The sequence below is a fragment of the Fusarium vanettenii genome, assembly GCF_000151355.1.
Source record: "Fusarium vanettenii 77-13-4 chromosome 11 genomic scaffold NECHAsca_32_chr11_3_0, whole genome shotgun sequence".
Classification (NCBI taxonomy): Eukaryota; Fungi; Ascomycota; class Sordariomycetes; order Hypocreales; family Nectriaceae; genus Fusarium; species Fusarium vanettenii.
In genome coordinates this window covers 227,095-243,451 of record NW_003315853.1, presented here as the reverse complement: position 1 = coordinate 243,451, position 16,357 = coordinate 227,095, and the positions used below count along the sequence as shown (strand labels likewise).

The window sequence follows — 16,357 nt, the reverse complement described above, 5'->3', positions numbered from 1 at the left end:
AAGGATTCTGGCTCTTGCATCATTCGGTGCATGATGACATTGGTTTCTATCTCGGCTTCGGCCGTCTCACTGGTGCATGTTCGGCTTCGGCTTCGGCCTCGGCTTCGGTCTCTACCAAGAACCCCTTGAGACCCGAGTAACTGTAAAAGAAGAGACAAGGTGAATTAGAACTGAAATCAATATACGTACTGTGGCGTATCTTATCTTCCCGCACCATAAGGCCAGCTCCCTCTCAAGCAAACAGTAGCATTCCTCATCTTGATCTTCAAGCAACATTCACCATGCCAGTAGCCGACATACTCAAGGGGAAGTATCCCGCCAAAGGGCATGTCCGGCGCGTGATCGACTATATCCGGTCCAGAGTATCTCATTCAAAGGGCTTCCTCTTCCTGACAGGTCCTCCAGAAAGGTTCTACGATGATGCAGACCTGGCTATTCCGTTTCGCCAGCGGAGAGCCTTTATGTACCTGAGTGGTGTTGACATTCCCGATTGCCACATGATATATGAGATTGACAATGAGCGCATAACACTCTTTGTACCAACCCTCGACCCTGAAAGTGTTCTCTGGCCCGGCATGCCCTTGACCACTGAGGAAGTCCTTGGCAACCTCGACGTCGACGCTGTCTTGCCAAATACCGATCTTCAGACGACACTTGACTTGATCGGAAGCAACAAGCATGAAGACGAGAGTACATTCTTTACCATCTCTGGCCATGTGGGACATGGGATCAACTTTCCGGGCGGAATGACCGTGGACTCGACTATCCTCAAAGAAGAGATTGACGAGTGTCGGGTGGTCAAGGATGAATACGAGATTGCATTGATCAAAAAGGTAAACACCATCAGCTCAGCAGCTCATCTAGCCGTCATCAAATCTGTCACAAAGTGCAAGAATGAGTCGGAGATTGATGGTGTATTTCTGGGAGAGTGCACCAAGAGAGGGACCAAAGTCCAAGCCTATCCACGCATTGATGCAAGCGGACGCACAGCTGCCACAATGCACTACGAAGCCAACAACCAGGATCTCTACAAAGACGGCAAGGCCAAAGACGTGGTGGTTATTGACGCCGGAGCCGAATGGAACTGCTATGGTGCGGATATCGTGAGTTTGTCCTTGGTCACGTCTGTCCCCGGCCAACACCAAGCAGACTCGAACTCTACCCATTTCTGGCAAGTTTACTCCTGAATCTCGTTCAATTTACGAAATTGTTCTCAAGATGCAGGAAGTTTGCATTGCTTCTTTGAAGGGGGGTGTTCTGTGGGATGATTTCCATGTGTTGGCACACAAGATTGCTATTGATGGCCTCTTGGCGCTCGGCATCTTGAAAGGGGATAAGGATGAGATTCTGGCTGAAAGAATCAGCACCGCTTTCATGCCACATGGTCTCGGTCACTTCTTAGGCATGGATACGCATGATACAGGTGGTCGACCCAACGAGGCTGATCCAGATCCCATGTTCAAATATCTGAGAGTGAGGAGACGTCTCCCTGCGGGATGCGTACTGACGGTCGAGCCAGGTGTGAGTGTGACCACGAACCCTGAAATCGCCGTTTCTGAGCTGACGTTCCCAGATTCACTTTAGCCCACATATGATCCGTCCGTATCTCAACGACCAAAGGGTCTCGCAATACATTGATGAAAAGGTACTTGACAACTACTGGGATGTTGGCGGCGTATGGTGAGTGGACATTGTGGAGATCAGTTGTTTGGCACTGACAATGGCTTCCAAGCATTGAGGATGATCTTGTGGTTACTCGGAATGGCAGCGTGAATCTTACCGATGTGCCCAAAGATCCAGACGAGTTGGAGGCTATCATGTCGAACACAAGTATGAAAACTTAAAGGTGACTTGAACGGTTCAGTTTGGACACATCTGTGATAGTCTGGGTTGGGGGGTAATCACATGGGCGAACATGCCAAGAAGAGACATATATCACACACCAGGACCAAGCCAGTCAAAACTATTCAACAAGCCAAAGCGGAAAGGTGGCAGTAACAACGATCCCCAGCCCAAAGTCTCCAAGTTTCCCCTCGCCTCCAGCCCGACAGGCTCATTCAAGTGATGGTCCAAGACGCGCTGGATAAGATGCTTAAAATTGGCGCACGATTCCCCAGCAGGGGCCGAAGCGGGAACCCAGTCTAGAAAGCCAACCAGCAAGCTCAGCTTCTGCACGATGGCCGACCTCGTCAATCCAGCGTAGCGAGGATCAGATCCGGTGGGAGTTGGCTGGAGCAGCTCTTGACAGAGGATGCCTCCACCGGGTGCCCCGTACTCCAGGAGCTACACTTCAAGTCAGGTGTCTTCTTGCGAACTAAAGGACCGTGATTCATACCTGCCATTCGAATTCGCGTAGTATGACAGGGTTGTCCAAAGAGCTCTGACGTTTCCATAGTTCAACTGTTAGTTTGACGAGGTCGAAGCTTGCAATTACCAAGTCCCTCTTGTCAGAGTGACTATGTTGATGAAGCAATCTTTCAACAAAGAAGATATTCTTCGAGTAATCCAGCTGAAGTGTGATTCTAAAGTACAAGGTCTTTGCATCAACGTCCGGGCTAGCCAAATCTTCCGGGTTGTACTTGATCCATTCTGGGAGGGTAGACATGGATGCCATCTGTCAAGTCTCGATCTCTCTGTCTCAATGTCAGCATATCCCAACGAAACCATGGGGAGCAAAACGAACTGGAGTTGGTTTGGATCCACAGGTCTTCTCTTACACAAGGCGATATTGATCAACTCGTCGCGTATGACAGCAATCATGTGTCGCGCTCGAATCATGGTGGTCGGATATATCTCACCAACCGTATTCCAACCATGGTCATCCAACGAGCTAAATGCTCACATCAGAGTGGCATCATCAGAACCAAGGTCTTCATCACAAATGTCAAGGGGCATCGGAGTGGAGCAAAATGTAGCGCTCAAGGAGGGCGGCCGACCGGCAAAGGAAACGCCAAACTTGTCCGTGGTGAAGATCTGGGCGACAAGTCGACGTCGATACTCGGAGCAAAGTGTTGGTCTGTACGAGGGCCCATTCTCCAAATCGTAGAGTCCAAGATACGTGAGCATAGTGACGGCCAGGCTGTGGGAGACGAAGCTCGAGATTCCTGAGAGTTGTCAGTGAGAACCTGATCTTGGGCAATCAAGAGCTAGAATTTACGGGCATCACCGTCAATGATGGAGTCGAGAACCGACTTTCGACGGCAAAGATCCAGCAGTACCTCATTTCCCTCGGTAACAGTGCGAGCGAGTTCAATACAGTAACCTAAACAAGTCCGAGCTGTCTCAGGGGACACTTGCTGAGCAAGCGATTCAACGTGGTGGCTACGAAGAGAGTCGACGTCATCTGATATCCGTGCAATCCCAGCCCAAAAGAGTCCTATGGATTCCCAGCGGATATTCCGGCCACAGAATTAGCTGATCCATTGTTCGACATCATGGCACTCCTCCTTGATAGGCCGTCTAGTGTTGTTACACAGGACCTCGGCCAAGGCGCTCAGGCCCCCATCGCCCTGTTGCAGTAGATCCTTAAACGTGATCTGGATGGATTGGATTGTTCGATCAATTGCAACATTGACCTATCCCTTTAGATTACTTGAAGATTTCAGTGAAGTCATTTGCTCAACAGGTAAGCATCAAAGGACGAAAAGAGCAGACTCTCGGATAGGTGATTGGAGCTCGCCAAAGACGACCCGCTGATGGTTCCCTTCAGTTTTCTCTGTGGTAACTTGCTGTGAAGTAGATCCATTGGCCAGAAAGAGATTCAACTGAGTCTCTTCAAAGACGTTGTTGTGACTCGTATAGCCAAAGTAGCCCGAGTCAGAAGCCGCATCAATCCAGGGTCTTGGTGCTGTTTGCGACCTCGTCCCAGTGGCAGCACTGGCCTCAGAGACTAATTCTGATCCACTGTTCGATGTCCCCAATGGCGATGTTGACGATGGGTAGATGCAGTTGAGTTTTGTGCGTGCTTTTCGACATCGTTTGCATGTTGGTTCTGAGCGGCCAGTTTCCGCGTCCGACAGGGAGCGCATGCCGGGCGACGACTGATTCGATGAGAGGAATTCGGAGATCCGTGCGATATCATGATCTAAGGGTGTCTTGTCTTTGTAGGAGTTAACTATGACATGGCTCGGAAGGCATCCGGGAGTGGGAACGGAGCGGAATATTGTAAACACGACAACTACGCTGTCCCCTCACGAGGCACGACCAGGACCTCTGTTCTTTCTGGTGCGATAGCTTCATTTTCTATATTCCCATGGTCAGCTCTTCAGGCCTCAGTTGATCGGAATTGATGGAAGAGGCAGGGGCTGAAGATCTAGTTCTTGTCAAGTTGCACCGTTAAGAGTGACGGCGAGGGAGGTCTGTCTCAGTATTCAGCTTCACAAAAGAGGGATAAATACCCTTGTCTGATTCAAGCGGGGAAAGGTCTCATAAGTGGTTAAAATTCTCAATACAAGGGTTCGGTAAAATTCACAGCTGAGGTTGCACACCTATCATTCCTCCGGCACGTGTCAACTTACATGCCTCGGCTCAATGAACTCTCAAGTAAGCTCCAACAACCAACGCAAGACCTTCCAAAACGAGCTCTAGTTCATACCCATAATTCATTAAAATTAAGCATGTCTAATTATGTCGTAAAGAAGGATAATTACAGGCCATTCCAGTGTCTCGTGTCTCGTGCTTTTCACCCATATCTATCCCCGCAATGAAGAGTATGTCTTAATGGCCTTCTCAAAACTCTCTCCAATTCCCTTGACCAATTCCTTAGCGTTTGCTTGAAGCTCATCCGGAACCTTGGCAATGACAGCGTCTGAAAAGTCCTCGGTCAAATCCCTCTGCAGCTCCAAGTTGAGAAGAATGACAGGGCGGAGGAGCAGCCTGTCAAAGTCGGGCTTGGCCCGGATGACCGTCTCGAGGGTCATGTTGACTTGACCTCCTAGCTTGGTGGTGGCCTGGGCGACTGCAATCGTCTCGTCGACCGACAGTTCGCGAGATGCGCGGGCCGTCTTGGTGCCGTTGTGGATTTCGGCAAGGAGGATGGTGGACTTTGTGATGATGGGTAGAGTACCGATGAGGGTCTTGGGCCAGTCGGCAATCGTCTTGTTGAGGGACAGGGTTGCGTTTCCGATGTCGTTTATGGCAGCGATGATGGTAGCTCCGGAAGCGAGAGCGCTGCCCGCGAGGGCCAAGACGGGGAGGATGCTCAGACGCATGATGGACTCAGTTTAACGAGAGATCTGGTACTGATTCTGAAAGCTTAGCCTGATTCATTTTCCCTCTGCTATTCCCATCTACTTATACCGTCTTTCTCGCCCTTCACGTGCCAAGCGTCAGCCTTTCAACTCCGAAAGCTGAGTTGGTGGCCTCGTGTAATCACAACCCTCTCCCCGCATCTATCCTCAATCAGGAACTCTGCGCCGAGATCACAACATCCAGATTAGATGACTCGCTCTCCCCATGGGGAAACCCCTCGGGCACTTCCCGGCACTCAGTGGTTCCTTTGCTCGTGGAGGCTGGGAAATCTTGAATGGATGCGGGGAGGATCGCCAATTACGGGGAAGGTCGACAGGGGTGACGGCATTCTGGGCCGCGGCAAACACTTGACTTGCACTTGGAGCAGATGCATGTGGAATTGGTTATGGGAGGATGAGGTTTTTTATGGGAAATGACAGCTGTGCCGCAGGTGACAGAAGGATTTGGTGTGGCAATATCGTCCAACATGATGTGCTGCTACTCACACTTTTCTCATGTAACGGCGAATCATGCACGATGCATTCATATTCCATGGGCTTAGAAAAGCTTGTCATTTACGTTGCAGGTAGCCGAGAAGCTTCGTTTCACGGACCACTTTGACAACGGTCAAGCCAGGCCGGGAATCTTTCTGGGGTCTCTTGGCATCGACACATGCCAATTTCCAAGTCTCCATTGGATTAGAGTCCTGTCAATCTGTGCATATGCTTTGCCCTTTCCACGTGCAACGTCCTCTGTGTCTCTGACCATATGGGCAATAAGCAGTAAGCCACATGCCTTAGTGCTGGCCAATGTCAGAGCTAGTGGGCGGCTATCAACAAAGTTGAGATATATCGGTCACCACGCCAATATACAATCACTCTGCAATACTTAACACCAAACGATTCATTTTCAATTCCCCAACACTCTTCACCTTGAGGCTAATTCTTTGGGATCTCCATCTTAGTCACCAAGAAGCAATGGTACCATTTGATTGGCCAACACCCTGGGCCATGCAACGTCGTGTTGGTTTGCTACCAACAACTCAACATGTCCTCCCCCTCACTTGGCCCATTTCTCATGCGTTGTGATTGTTTGCGTTGAACAGGAAGGCGTTCATAACTCGAGTACCACTCCTCGGACGAATCAGTTCCTACCTTTGAAGATGGCAGATGAGACAGCCCACCGCACGGGGAGCAAGTCTCCCACAGAGCCTGGCTCCTCACCACCTGGAAACGAGGCTCCACTGGAGGCTGGTGATAATGCCGCCGACGATGACTCTGCATTCGGATCCGAGCCTACCAGTTCGACAACCTCGATTACCTCGAGTATCCTAGAGTATCGAACTGTGCACGGGAGAAGATACCATTCTGATAGAGGGGATGCCACCTACTGGTATGGAGGTGCCCAGTAATAGATACTGCGTCAACTAACAGTCATTACTGAAGGGCACCCAACGATGAGCAGCAGAATGAGTCTATGGATATCAAGTAGGTTCCCAAAGGTTTGAGCCAGGAGACATCACTAATCATGTCCCCAGCCACCATCAACTCACGCTGGTTCTTGGAGGTAAATTATACCTCTCGCCCTTGAAGCAGGACATTCAGGTTTGTGTCATATATTCGCCTTTGGGGGACCTGGCCTCTAATTGCGCTTACAGCGTGTCCTTGACATCGGTACTGGAACGGGTAAGCACATCTACTCTTGCCAAGCATTTAACCACTTGCTAATATTTCATGCCAGGAATCTGGGCCATGTATGAATCCACAAGCTATGGACCTGAAAGACTGTTAACACCAATTGCAGTGACTTTGCTGATGAGTTTCCAACTGCCGAGGTGACGGGCACAGATATCTCTGTGATCCAGCCCCAATGGGTTCCTCCCAACCTCAAATTGTAAGAATGCTATCTGCCTTTCACCAAAAGGAATTTCTCATACTCTTAGCGAAATCGAGGACTGTACACAAACCTGGACCTTTGACGAAAACTCGATCGATTACGTACACATGCGATACCTCATCGGAAGCATCAAGGATTGGCCGGCTTTGATGAAGGAGGCCTTTCGCGTCTGCAAGCCGGGAGGCTACGTCGAGAGCTACGAGGGCTCGCCGGATATGGAGAGCGATGATGACACCGTTCCTAAGGATAGTGCCATGGCCGATTGGGGTCCCATCTTCAAGGAGGCCGGAGCCAAGATCAGCCGGCCGTTCACCATCTTGCATGAGGATCTAGCGCGCAAGGCTATGGAGGAAGCTGGGTTTGTGGACATTGAATCAAGAGACTTCAAGGTGCGTCTAGTGATATGGTGTCTCGCTCAAAAAATTTGGTTGCTAACCTTTTCAGGCCCCCGTTGGTGCTTGGCCAAAAGACAAGAACATGCGCGAAATCGGACAGTTTGCCCAAGCAGCACTAGAGCAGGACATTGAAGGTTACGTCCTCGGAGTCGCTGGTCTCGCACGCGGATGGTCCAAAGATGAAGTAGCAGTATACTGCGCGAAACTTCGTCAAGAAATCAGGTCGTTAAAGCAACACGCGTATTACCGCATCCGCGTTGTTTACGGCCGAAAGCCGGAGGACGTTGCGTAAGCCGTGGCGGGATCAACCTTTTTTTGTACGACTGTCTTGGACGATCTTTGAGACACGGGATATGCACGATGACGCAGTGTAATCGAGATCAAGGTCTTGGATGTGCTGGGCATTGGATGGGATACCCGGTATGGTTGAACAAGATGCTCGGCACCTGGGAATTGGGGGAGGGACCCTTGGCGACGCGTGTAGCCAAGCGCGACTAGATGGCATACGTGGCAGTGTCCAATAGAAACCAACATTTTCGCTCGTGAACCGTGGCTGACGTTCATTATCATGCTCTCCCGTGGCAAGAGATGGGTATCGAGCCGTTGGAGTTTGAGGCCAAGGCGCCACCGTTTGCGCCACAGCTTGACGCGACAGCTTGTCCCTGCGGCGTCAGTATTATGAGTCTAGACGTTGTGTGTGAGCGTTCTCGAACTGGTGACTGCGGTCTCGAAGATGTTGAAGACAGCCCAGCTATTATGACGGTAGTCCGTAAGTCAAGCCTGATCATGAGCTTTATTCTAGTAGCGCGTTGCCATGGTTGTTGTTATCCCGTTCACGGGCGGAGAACGTCATGTTGTTACCACATTGAAGACTCTGACATCAAGGTAATTACGCAGTGGATAATGCAATAAAAGGTTATGGTGATGTGATGGTCTAATGCTACCCTGATTACTCTAAAACTGGGGTTGTCAGATCCTTCTATTAAATACAAACAGTAGGAGTTTTTGTTTATCCTGGGCCTTTGGGCCTTTTGATGCTGAGCAGAGATAAGACGGGCCGGATTCTTCCGGGCGCAACCGAGCACACCGTTGTCAAATGTAAGCAGGTCAGCAATTAGATATCTACCACGCCGCAAACGGTCCCTGGCTCATCTACCACCATGACTGCATATGTACAGAAAGAACCGCACCTCGGCAAAGCATCTCTTTTTGCATGATCTGTCAGCATCTGTCGAGATTAATCTGCAGAAAACGTCCCTGTTTAGGGTAACCCGCGCGAAACGAGCAAGCAAAAAAACCTGATTTGATTCGGCTGATCAGTGACAACCTCCGACAAACCGCAAACGGCCTAGTGGGGCCCGTTAGTTTCAGGCAGGGAAAAGGAGAACCTGGTGGACCCAGAGGGCGTTAGCGGGGGTCACTCAGTTTGAAACTATCGAAGGATTCAGTCTCTCAGCTGGACAATAGTTTCGAGCGCCATCAGCGCCTCGTTGCGTAAAAAGTAAGGTCGGTAATGAAGTAGTGGACTGATGGATTTGGGATTCTTTACGGAGTATGTACACAGGGGTAGAGGGGACCCATCTGTGATGAAGAATGTTAGGAAGCGAAAATTGTAAGGGGAATGAAGAATGATGCTCTGACCACACCCGCTGAAATGACGCAAGGTTGATGGCCCATCTCTCCGGCCTCTTTGCCTCGTTGGTACTAGGGCTCTTGCAACCTTAATCCTGTCAAGCTTTTTTTTACCAGCCCGGCAACTCTGACGCTCCCGAGCTCCGACCGACCAAGCGAGTTGTCCTCGGAACGCGATGGGAAAGCTGGGCATCACAAGGAGAAGGACTGGGCAAGACAAGCTTTCTCGACAGCACCAGGCACCACCTCCTCTTTACCAAATCAGAATTCCTGTGGCTGAAAGACTAGCTAGTCAAGGCACATTTTCAGCTCGCTTCGGACTCCAGAGATTGGTCGCGTCCACCTGCGTTAGGGGGACCATGCCTCCCATGGCGTTCCTCTAGATCCACCAGGGCTGCCACCATCGATCAGTCCCTCTCCTTGGCATCATCTTTAGCCCCGCGGCTCGAAGGAAAGCACCTGAACAAGAGTGAGAATGTGTGTGATGAAGGAATCTGACAGCAAAAAGACCCCTATTTTCCCTATCTTTTGACAAGCCAACAGTCAGCGCATCTCTCGCCTCTCGGTCGCTGATCTCCTCCTCTGGGGGTCCACTACAGCGCCATCCATCCCACTGTTACTGTGGACCCCCCTCCCCTCGAGGGTCATCCCAATTCACATTGCCGATCAGGGGGGGGGGGCATAACCGGGAGAGGCAGGCAGTGAGTGAGAGCGCTGTGTGTGTGTGTGTGTGGCATGTGTGTGTGTTCTATATGAGGAAACCAAAGTTTCGATTTTCCCGTATTCTAAGCCACCGATCGCCTGCCTTCTTTGCTGCTCTGTCATCTTTTTTCTTGCTTCATCCATCTAATCTTCTTTCTTTGCCGTATCTTGTCCCTCGCTCTTGTCGGCAAAGGCGGAAAGAATCCGAATTAATTCACCAAATGCGACCGTCTTCTTTTTCGACATAACCGCTCTTCACTCGCTTTTTTGCCGTTTCTCGGCGTACAATCATTTCCCAGCAACTCTCGTTAAATCTGCCGCGTGCTTATCGGACACGGTCGCCATGCTCGCCGCTATTCAATCCTCGGGCGTCGCCCTTGGTCGCATTCTGCCCTTGGCTGTGACGCTGGTCGTCATTCTGGGCATTGTCATCAATCAGCTCAACCTCAGCGACGACCCTTATCGGTGCAACGCCTTGCTTCACGAGGGAAGCTGGTTGAATGCGCCCGATAACAATGGCAGCCGGGCGCCTTTCACCAACTGGCAACCCAAGGGCTGCATGCTGCACAAGTACAAGAAGGAGGAGATTGCCGACTGCATGGAGGGACGACACATGCTCTTCTTTGGTGATTCGACTACGCGACAGATCTTTTATGGAATGGCCCGGCTGGTAAGTTCACAATAAGAGGTCATCAAGTTGTTCTGTTCAGCTTGACGGTCGCATCACGTGACCACGAGCCATCAACAAAGGGAAGTCGCGGTAGCTAACCGGAATGCTTCTCTACAGCTCGACGCCGACAAAGCCAACGATGCGCGAAAGAATAGCAACAAGCATGGCATCCACGACATGGACTTTGGCGGAGTCCGCCTGGTCCAGGTCTGGGATCCCCTCATGAAGCCCGGTAATGCCACCGACATGATCGAGGACCAGCTCGCCCTCTACCGCCAGGAGAGGCTCGACCCATTGCCCATCGAGCAGCAAAAGGCCCCGGCCTTTATCTTCATGGGCATAGGAATCTGGTACGCCGCCCGATTCGAGGAAGGTGTCTCGCTCGAAAAGTTCAAGACAACCTTCCAGAACGTCTCAGCCATTGTTCAGAACAAGGACTTTGCTCCCTTCGGCTCCCGACCCATGGACCCCCGCGATGGCATCGGTTCCGAGCTGTTCCTTGCTCCCGTTGCGCCGCCTTTTTACGACGAGATGCCCGATTACCGCAAGACTGGCATTGCCTCGAACCCCGGCGAGATCGAAGCCATCGACGAATACCTCGAGACGATGGAAGAAACATCTGGCATCCCCATGCTCTGGTCGTACCCTGCCCTCTCGCAAGATCAGATGGGTGTCATGGAGGACCTCGAGAACGGCTTCCACGTTATTGACTCTGTCTCCGAGATGAAGGCCCAGATCCTTCTTAACCTGCGATGCAATGCCAAGATTGATGCAAAGAAGGGATACCCTTACGACCGCACTTGCTGCACCGACTACGGCGCCAAGTCTTGGATCCAAATCGTCATTGTTGCTCTCGGCATTCTTTACGTCGGCGCTGCTGCTCTGTTCGAGATCCTCGCCCTTATGTCCAAGCAGGTGCCCAAGCTGTCCATCTTCAATGCCGACGTTGCTACCTTTGTAACTGGTCTTCTCGCCTGCTACTGGGCTGATCGCACCCAGTCCTTCGCCAAGGGCTCCAAGGAGTATGTCACCTTTGAGTTCAACCTCCTTACCGCCCTGTGCTTTATCGCTGGCTTTGCCTTCCTCGCAAAGTCCAAGCCTCCGCCCGCCAGGCCTGGATCCACGACTCCTGCTCCGGCGACTCTTGATGATATGAAGCCTCTGTCCCGCGACCAGACCGACGAGTGGAAGGGCTGGATGCAGGCTATTATTCTGGTCTACCATTGGACTGGTGCTTCTCGCGACCTCAACATCTACGTTGGAGTGCGTCTTCTTGTTGCGGCTTATCTTTTCCAGACCGGTTATGGACATGCCGTCTTCTTCAGCACCAAGAAGGACTTTTCCTTCAAGCGAGTTGCTGCTGTGCTTCTGCGACTCAACCTCCTCAGCTGCGCCCTTCCATTCATCATGAACACTGACTACATGTTCTACTACTTTGCGCCCCTCGTTAGCTTCTGGTTTGTCATCATCTACGCCCTGTTCGCCATCGGTAAGAAGTACAACGACAACACATACGCCCTTGTCGTCAAGATCATCATCTCTGCTGCCATCTGCCCTGGAGTCATGCTCTGGACGCCTGTTCTCGAATGGGTCTTTGCCGCTCTCAGCCTTGTCTTCCGAATTAACTGGGATCTTCATGAGTGGCAGTTCCGCCTGGGTCTGGATGGCCTTATCGTCTACGTCGGTATTCTCATGGGCATTGCCTCTGTCCGAACCAAGGCCTACAACCTGATTCTCACCAAGTCGTATGGCATTGCTGGAATTGCTGGTATCCTCTCCATGCCCGTGTACTGGTGGGTTGCCGTGAGCCACGCCGAGAAGAAGCAGGACTACACCAAGCTGCACCCCATCTTCTCTTTCATCCCCATCATGGGTTTCATCGCCGCTCGCAACATTTCCCCAGTTGCGCGAACATGGTACTCTCGATCCTTTGGCTGGCTCGGCAAGTGCTCCCTTGAGACATTTACCCTTCAGTTCCATATCCTCCTGGCAGCCGATACAAAGGGTGTTCTCCTTCTCGACATCTTCCACGGCGATGGCGGTCTTCTCAGTGACCGATGGAGGGCTCTTGTCGTCATTGTTCCCATCTTCCTGTGGATCAGCTCCCGTGTCGCGGATGCTACGGGCGGTATGGTCAAGCTTCTGACTACTCAATGGACCACCGAGACGGCAGAAGACGAGCAGTTCGACCTTGAGGGCAAGGCTGATGCCGAGCCACTCATGAGCAGCTCGCTGTTCTCCAGCCTGACGCCGCTTACCCGGCACATGCCTTCCAAGTCTTCTTGGGCCAACAACATCAAGGTCCGCATGGTTGGCATTCTTGTCCTTCTTTGGGCATTGAACCTGGTATGTTGACCTATTCATCGCTACATTGCACCAATGCTAACATGCCATAAGTTTTATTAAATGTACCATTCATGGCGTTCGGAGTATAGCGCATCGACCGACCGATCGACTGCGGGAACATTGGCAGGGGACCGTCAAAAGACGTAGGACCGGCTTGTAGCGGATTACAAAGACTACGGATATACCGGGTGGCTATTTCTGGGCTGGCATGCCCATCACATACTGTACTTCTGGGCTCATAACCCAAACCTCGATGACACGAGATGTAGATTTCTTATTCATAATGACAAGACATCAAACCACCGTGGCCACGGACTCGTTTGGGAGTGACCATCTCACATCAGCTCATTCTGCACAACCCCGGACCCTGACCCTCGAACCGAGGAGGAAGCCCCTCTAATCAGGGCTGACATGGTTAAGGAACAAGGATCTTAATTAATACATCCACATCCAACCGAGGAGGATTGTGCGGCGCGGGTGTCTAGGGTGTGCCGTATTTATACGACGGGATATTCGGATAGAGCCGTGCTTGTTCCAGCTCCGGAACCAAGGGGTTGAGACAGTTGCTGTTTCTTGGCGTTTTTTGTTTGAAGATATTGACTTGGCCTTCTGAAGGACTACAATAAAATGACTGAAGAAGGAAAGGAGGTTTGAAGTATTGCTTCTCTTAGAATGCTTCGTATAATATAGAGTAGACGCCTTTCGCAGTTATACTACCTATACCAACACAAAATCCTCCTGAGGAAGATTCCGATCCCGCCATTGTTTGATAGCCTTACCATCCATAAACTTGTACATATAGCACTGTCCAACAACCTTGAACTCCCCAGGTATCTCTGTCGGCCTCAACACAAACGGAACATCGGCGCCGAATAACAATACACAAACATCCCCTTTCTGCATCGCCTTTGGCCCGAGACCCCAAAACCCGTTGGTATGGGTGTTGAAGAACCGTCTATTAGTCCCGTACGACTTGAAGGCTGGATCAAACATATGACCTACCCTTATAATCGTATCTAGAGACCAGAAGCCAATTCCAGGTTTGAGGTGAGCTGCATAAAATACCTCGTTTGCGCGCATGCAATAGCCGGCGAATTGCTCTACCACACGGTTCCGTCCGTCTCCAGCTTGGTCACCTTTGCTATCATAGAAGCACACAAGTGTTGAAGCAAAGGCCTCGTTGGTCTTTTCTTTTGGGTACGGACAAGGCTTTTGCTGGGCAATCTCCCAGCATACATCAATGAGGTGACCGCTCCCGTTTGACGAGTCGAAATCAGGAGTCTCCATGACTCTAGTGAATTGATCGATGTGGTCGATGACATACCCCGAGACTGCCAGCTTGTTCCCGTCAGCGTCGGCTTTGAAGGGCTTTTGCTCTGCTTTTCGAAGAGTTGCGTCCCAGGCTTCCCAGAACGCGTCTGCATGAGATGGCATCTTTCTATCCCACTGGGGTATCCAAGAAGGATACTCATAGTCGGGCTTCAAAGTTTCTTCAGTCTGGTGTGCCTGAACGAGAAAGTTGAGCGAGTGCTGAGCAATGTTGACCGCTAACAACCGATGCTGCTCCTCGACACTCAGTAAGTAATTTGCCTGAAGCCAAGCCTTATCCGACCCTGGCCGCTTCGCCTTGGGATGACCTAGAAAAGCATAGACATGATCCAGTTTGTTTGTAGCGTTGAAGTACCGCGAGGCTTCCATGACGAGCATAAAGTCAAAATCGCAGTGAGTAGCCAACGCATCATGGAAGCCCCTCAACGTTGGGTTTCGGTACATCCAGTTACCCTCCTTCTCATACGTCGCCCAGACGTTCCATAAGCCGTATAGAGGAGCACCTTCCAGTCGTGCCGCATTCTCGGGCCCTAGAAGATATTTGAGCTCGTCCTTGAAGTTGGTGTTGTAGATGAACTCTGCAATCTCTGCAAAGTCGATGCTTGAATCGCCCCAAAAGGCCGTTGCCTCAGTGGCGAGGCCGACTTCCTGAAGAATCCACACACGAGAGAACCAGGTGAGGTTGAAGAGCTTTCCGATGTGGTCTTTGCCGTTGGTGCCGAGGACGGAGGGGAGGGTTGACCGTCTGCCGTATCGGTTTCCTGTCAGGTCTGTATACTCTGAGGCGCCTTCGGGTTTCATAGCAAGGTAGGTATATGGCATCTCTTCCTTGGTGGGAATGAACTCTTCCATGTCTGTCTTTGTATAGATCTTCTTGTTGATGGTCCGTATGCACCTGATTGCTTCCTCAGCAGAGCGTGTGGTATCTGGACCCAGCCAAACGAGGACATCTCGAGCTTTGTCGTAGATAACACCCATCAAGTCAACCTGATGACCCTTTTCAATATTGTCGTTCTGGTTGATGCAAATCGCATCAGCCCAAGCAATCCGATCCTCTTCGGCATTGCGCATGCGACGTAGTCCATCTGAAAGACTCTGTCCGATACGGCATATATGATCGGAGCAAACGATTTCTGCGCTCTTTGCTGGATCACCCCATACGTAAGAGAGAGCCGTATATGGAGGAGCCGTGTCTATCTCGGCTATGAAGAGGTCGCACACAAGCGGGTCGTTGGCGGATCCTGCGTAGATTTTGAGTAGGCGGAAGAATCCGCCTTGGGGGATTTCGGTGTAGGTAAACGTCGCGTAATCCATTGCGAGGATGAATATGGTGTTTCTTGGAAGAAATTGTATCAACAATGAATGAAGGAGGAGTTCTAGAGGAGGTTGATATTACGGATAGAATGTGGCGATGCAATCCACACCTTGGGGCTTAGACCCTTGTCTATGTTGCACTTCATGTACGATGTAAGCTGCCAAGGCTAAGAATGGGCATGCCATTCAGCAGACGACTAAGCGAATTGCTAATCGAGACCTTCTCAGTTATCACTGTAAGACCAGACCTGAAAGTCACCTCCTCCGCCAGTGGCAAAATGCCGTCCAGATGGGCTCGCCGCAACCGCAAACGAAAGCCACAGATGGCTATGATCATGGATGACGGTGCAAATCTCGCTAGTTTCGGCATCTGATATATACAACTCTTGTGCTGGTGAAACTGACAAAACCCATCGTCCATCGTTCGTCACGTCCACACCGGTTACTATGCCCTATGATTCCCGTGAGCTATCATATTCACGCCTGTCTTGGAATCTTACCTTGTGCTTGATCTGCTTGACACCATTTTTCGGATCATGAGGCCATAGTCGTACAGTGTTATCCTCGCTACCAGACACCAAGAGGTTATGCTTCGAGATGGCAACTGAATGAACGCTGCCTTTGTGGGCTTGGAACCTATTCTTCGGCTCGTCGTCCGATTTGATACCCTCAATAGGCCAGAAACTCAAGGTGCCGTCTAATGAACCAGCCACGAGCATAGCAGGGTTGGATGAGATGGCCACGCTCACAGGCGTATCCGGAAACGTGAACTTGGCGATTTCTGAACCCGACTCAGTGTCCCATAGCCGGACCGTGCGATCAGCACTCCCTGAAGCAATCATAT

At 51.0% G+C, this 16,357-nt stretch overlaps 5 protein-coding genes across 5 annotated transcripts; 3 read left to right on the top strand and 2 right to left on the bottom strand.

The window, feature by feature from the left end:
- Positions 1 to 281: 281 nt before the first annotated feature.
- NECHADRAFT_52214 (uncharacterized protein) lies at positions 282 to 1,844 on the top strand (the record flags this gene model as incomplete). Its single annotated transcript, XM_003042770.1, has 4 exons — positions 282 to 1,103; positions 1,150 to 1,521; positions 1,574 to 1,680; positions 1,733 to 1,844. 4 exons carry the CDS (start codon positions 282 to 284, stop codon positions 1,842 to 1,844), a joined length of 1,413 nt encoding a protein of 470 aa, XP_003042816.1.
- Positions 1,845 to 4,691: 2,847 nt separating this feature from the next.
- On the bottom strand, positions 4,692 to 5,210 carry NECHADRAFT_106471 (uncharacterized protein; the record flags this gene model as incomplete). The annotated part of the gene is made up of 1 exon (XM_003042682.1): positions 4,692 to 5,210. The coding sequence occupies one exon, from the start codon at positions 5,208 to 5,210 to the stop codon at positions 4,692 to 4,694; it is 519 nt and encodes a 172-aa protein (XP_003042728.1).
- Positions 5,211 to 6,391: 1,181 nt separating this feature from the next.
- On the top strand, positions 6,392 to 8,060 carry NECHADRAFT_72745 (uncharacterized protein; the record flags this gene model as incomplete). The annotated part of the gene is made up of 8 exons (XM_003042769.1): positions 6,392 to 6,621; positions 6,675 to 6,716; positions 6,767 to 6,833; positions 6,887 to 6,914; positions 6,970 to 6,982; positions 7,033 to 7,122; positions 7,172 to 7,514; positions 7,570 to 8,060. The coding sequence occupies 8 exons, from the start codon at positions 6,392 to 6,394 to the stop codon at positions 7,810 to 7,812; spliced, it is 1,056 nt and encodes a 351-aa protein (XP_003042815.1). The 3' UTR covers positions 7,813 to 8,060.
- Positions 8,061 to 10,197: 2,137 nt separating this feature from the next.
- On the top strand, positions 10,198 to 12,930 carry NECHADRAFT_86689 (uncharacterized protein; the record flags this gene model as incomplete). The annotated part of the gene is made up of 3 exons (XM_003042768.1): positions 10,198 to 10,524; positions 10,642 to 12,870; positions 12,922 to 12,930. 3 exons carry the CDS (start codon positions 10,198 to 10,200, stop codon positions 12,928 to 12,930), a joined length of 2,565 nt encoding a protein of 854 aa, XP_003042814.1.
- A 657-nt stretch (positions 12,931 to 13,587) lies between these two features.
- Positions 13,588 to 15,513, bottom strand: NECHADRAFT_52036 (uncharacterized protein; the record flags this gene model as incomplete). Its single annotated transcript, XM_003042681.1, has 1 exon — positions 13,588 to 15,513. The coding sequence occupies one exon, from the start codon at positions 15,511 to 15,513 to the stop codon at positions 13,588 to 13,590; it is 1,926 nt and encodes a 641-aa protein (XP_003042727.1).
- Between the last annotated feature and the right edge of the window lie 844 nt (positions 15,514 to 16,357).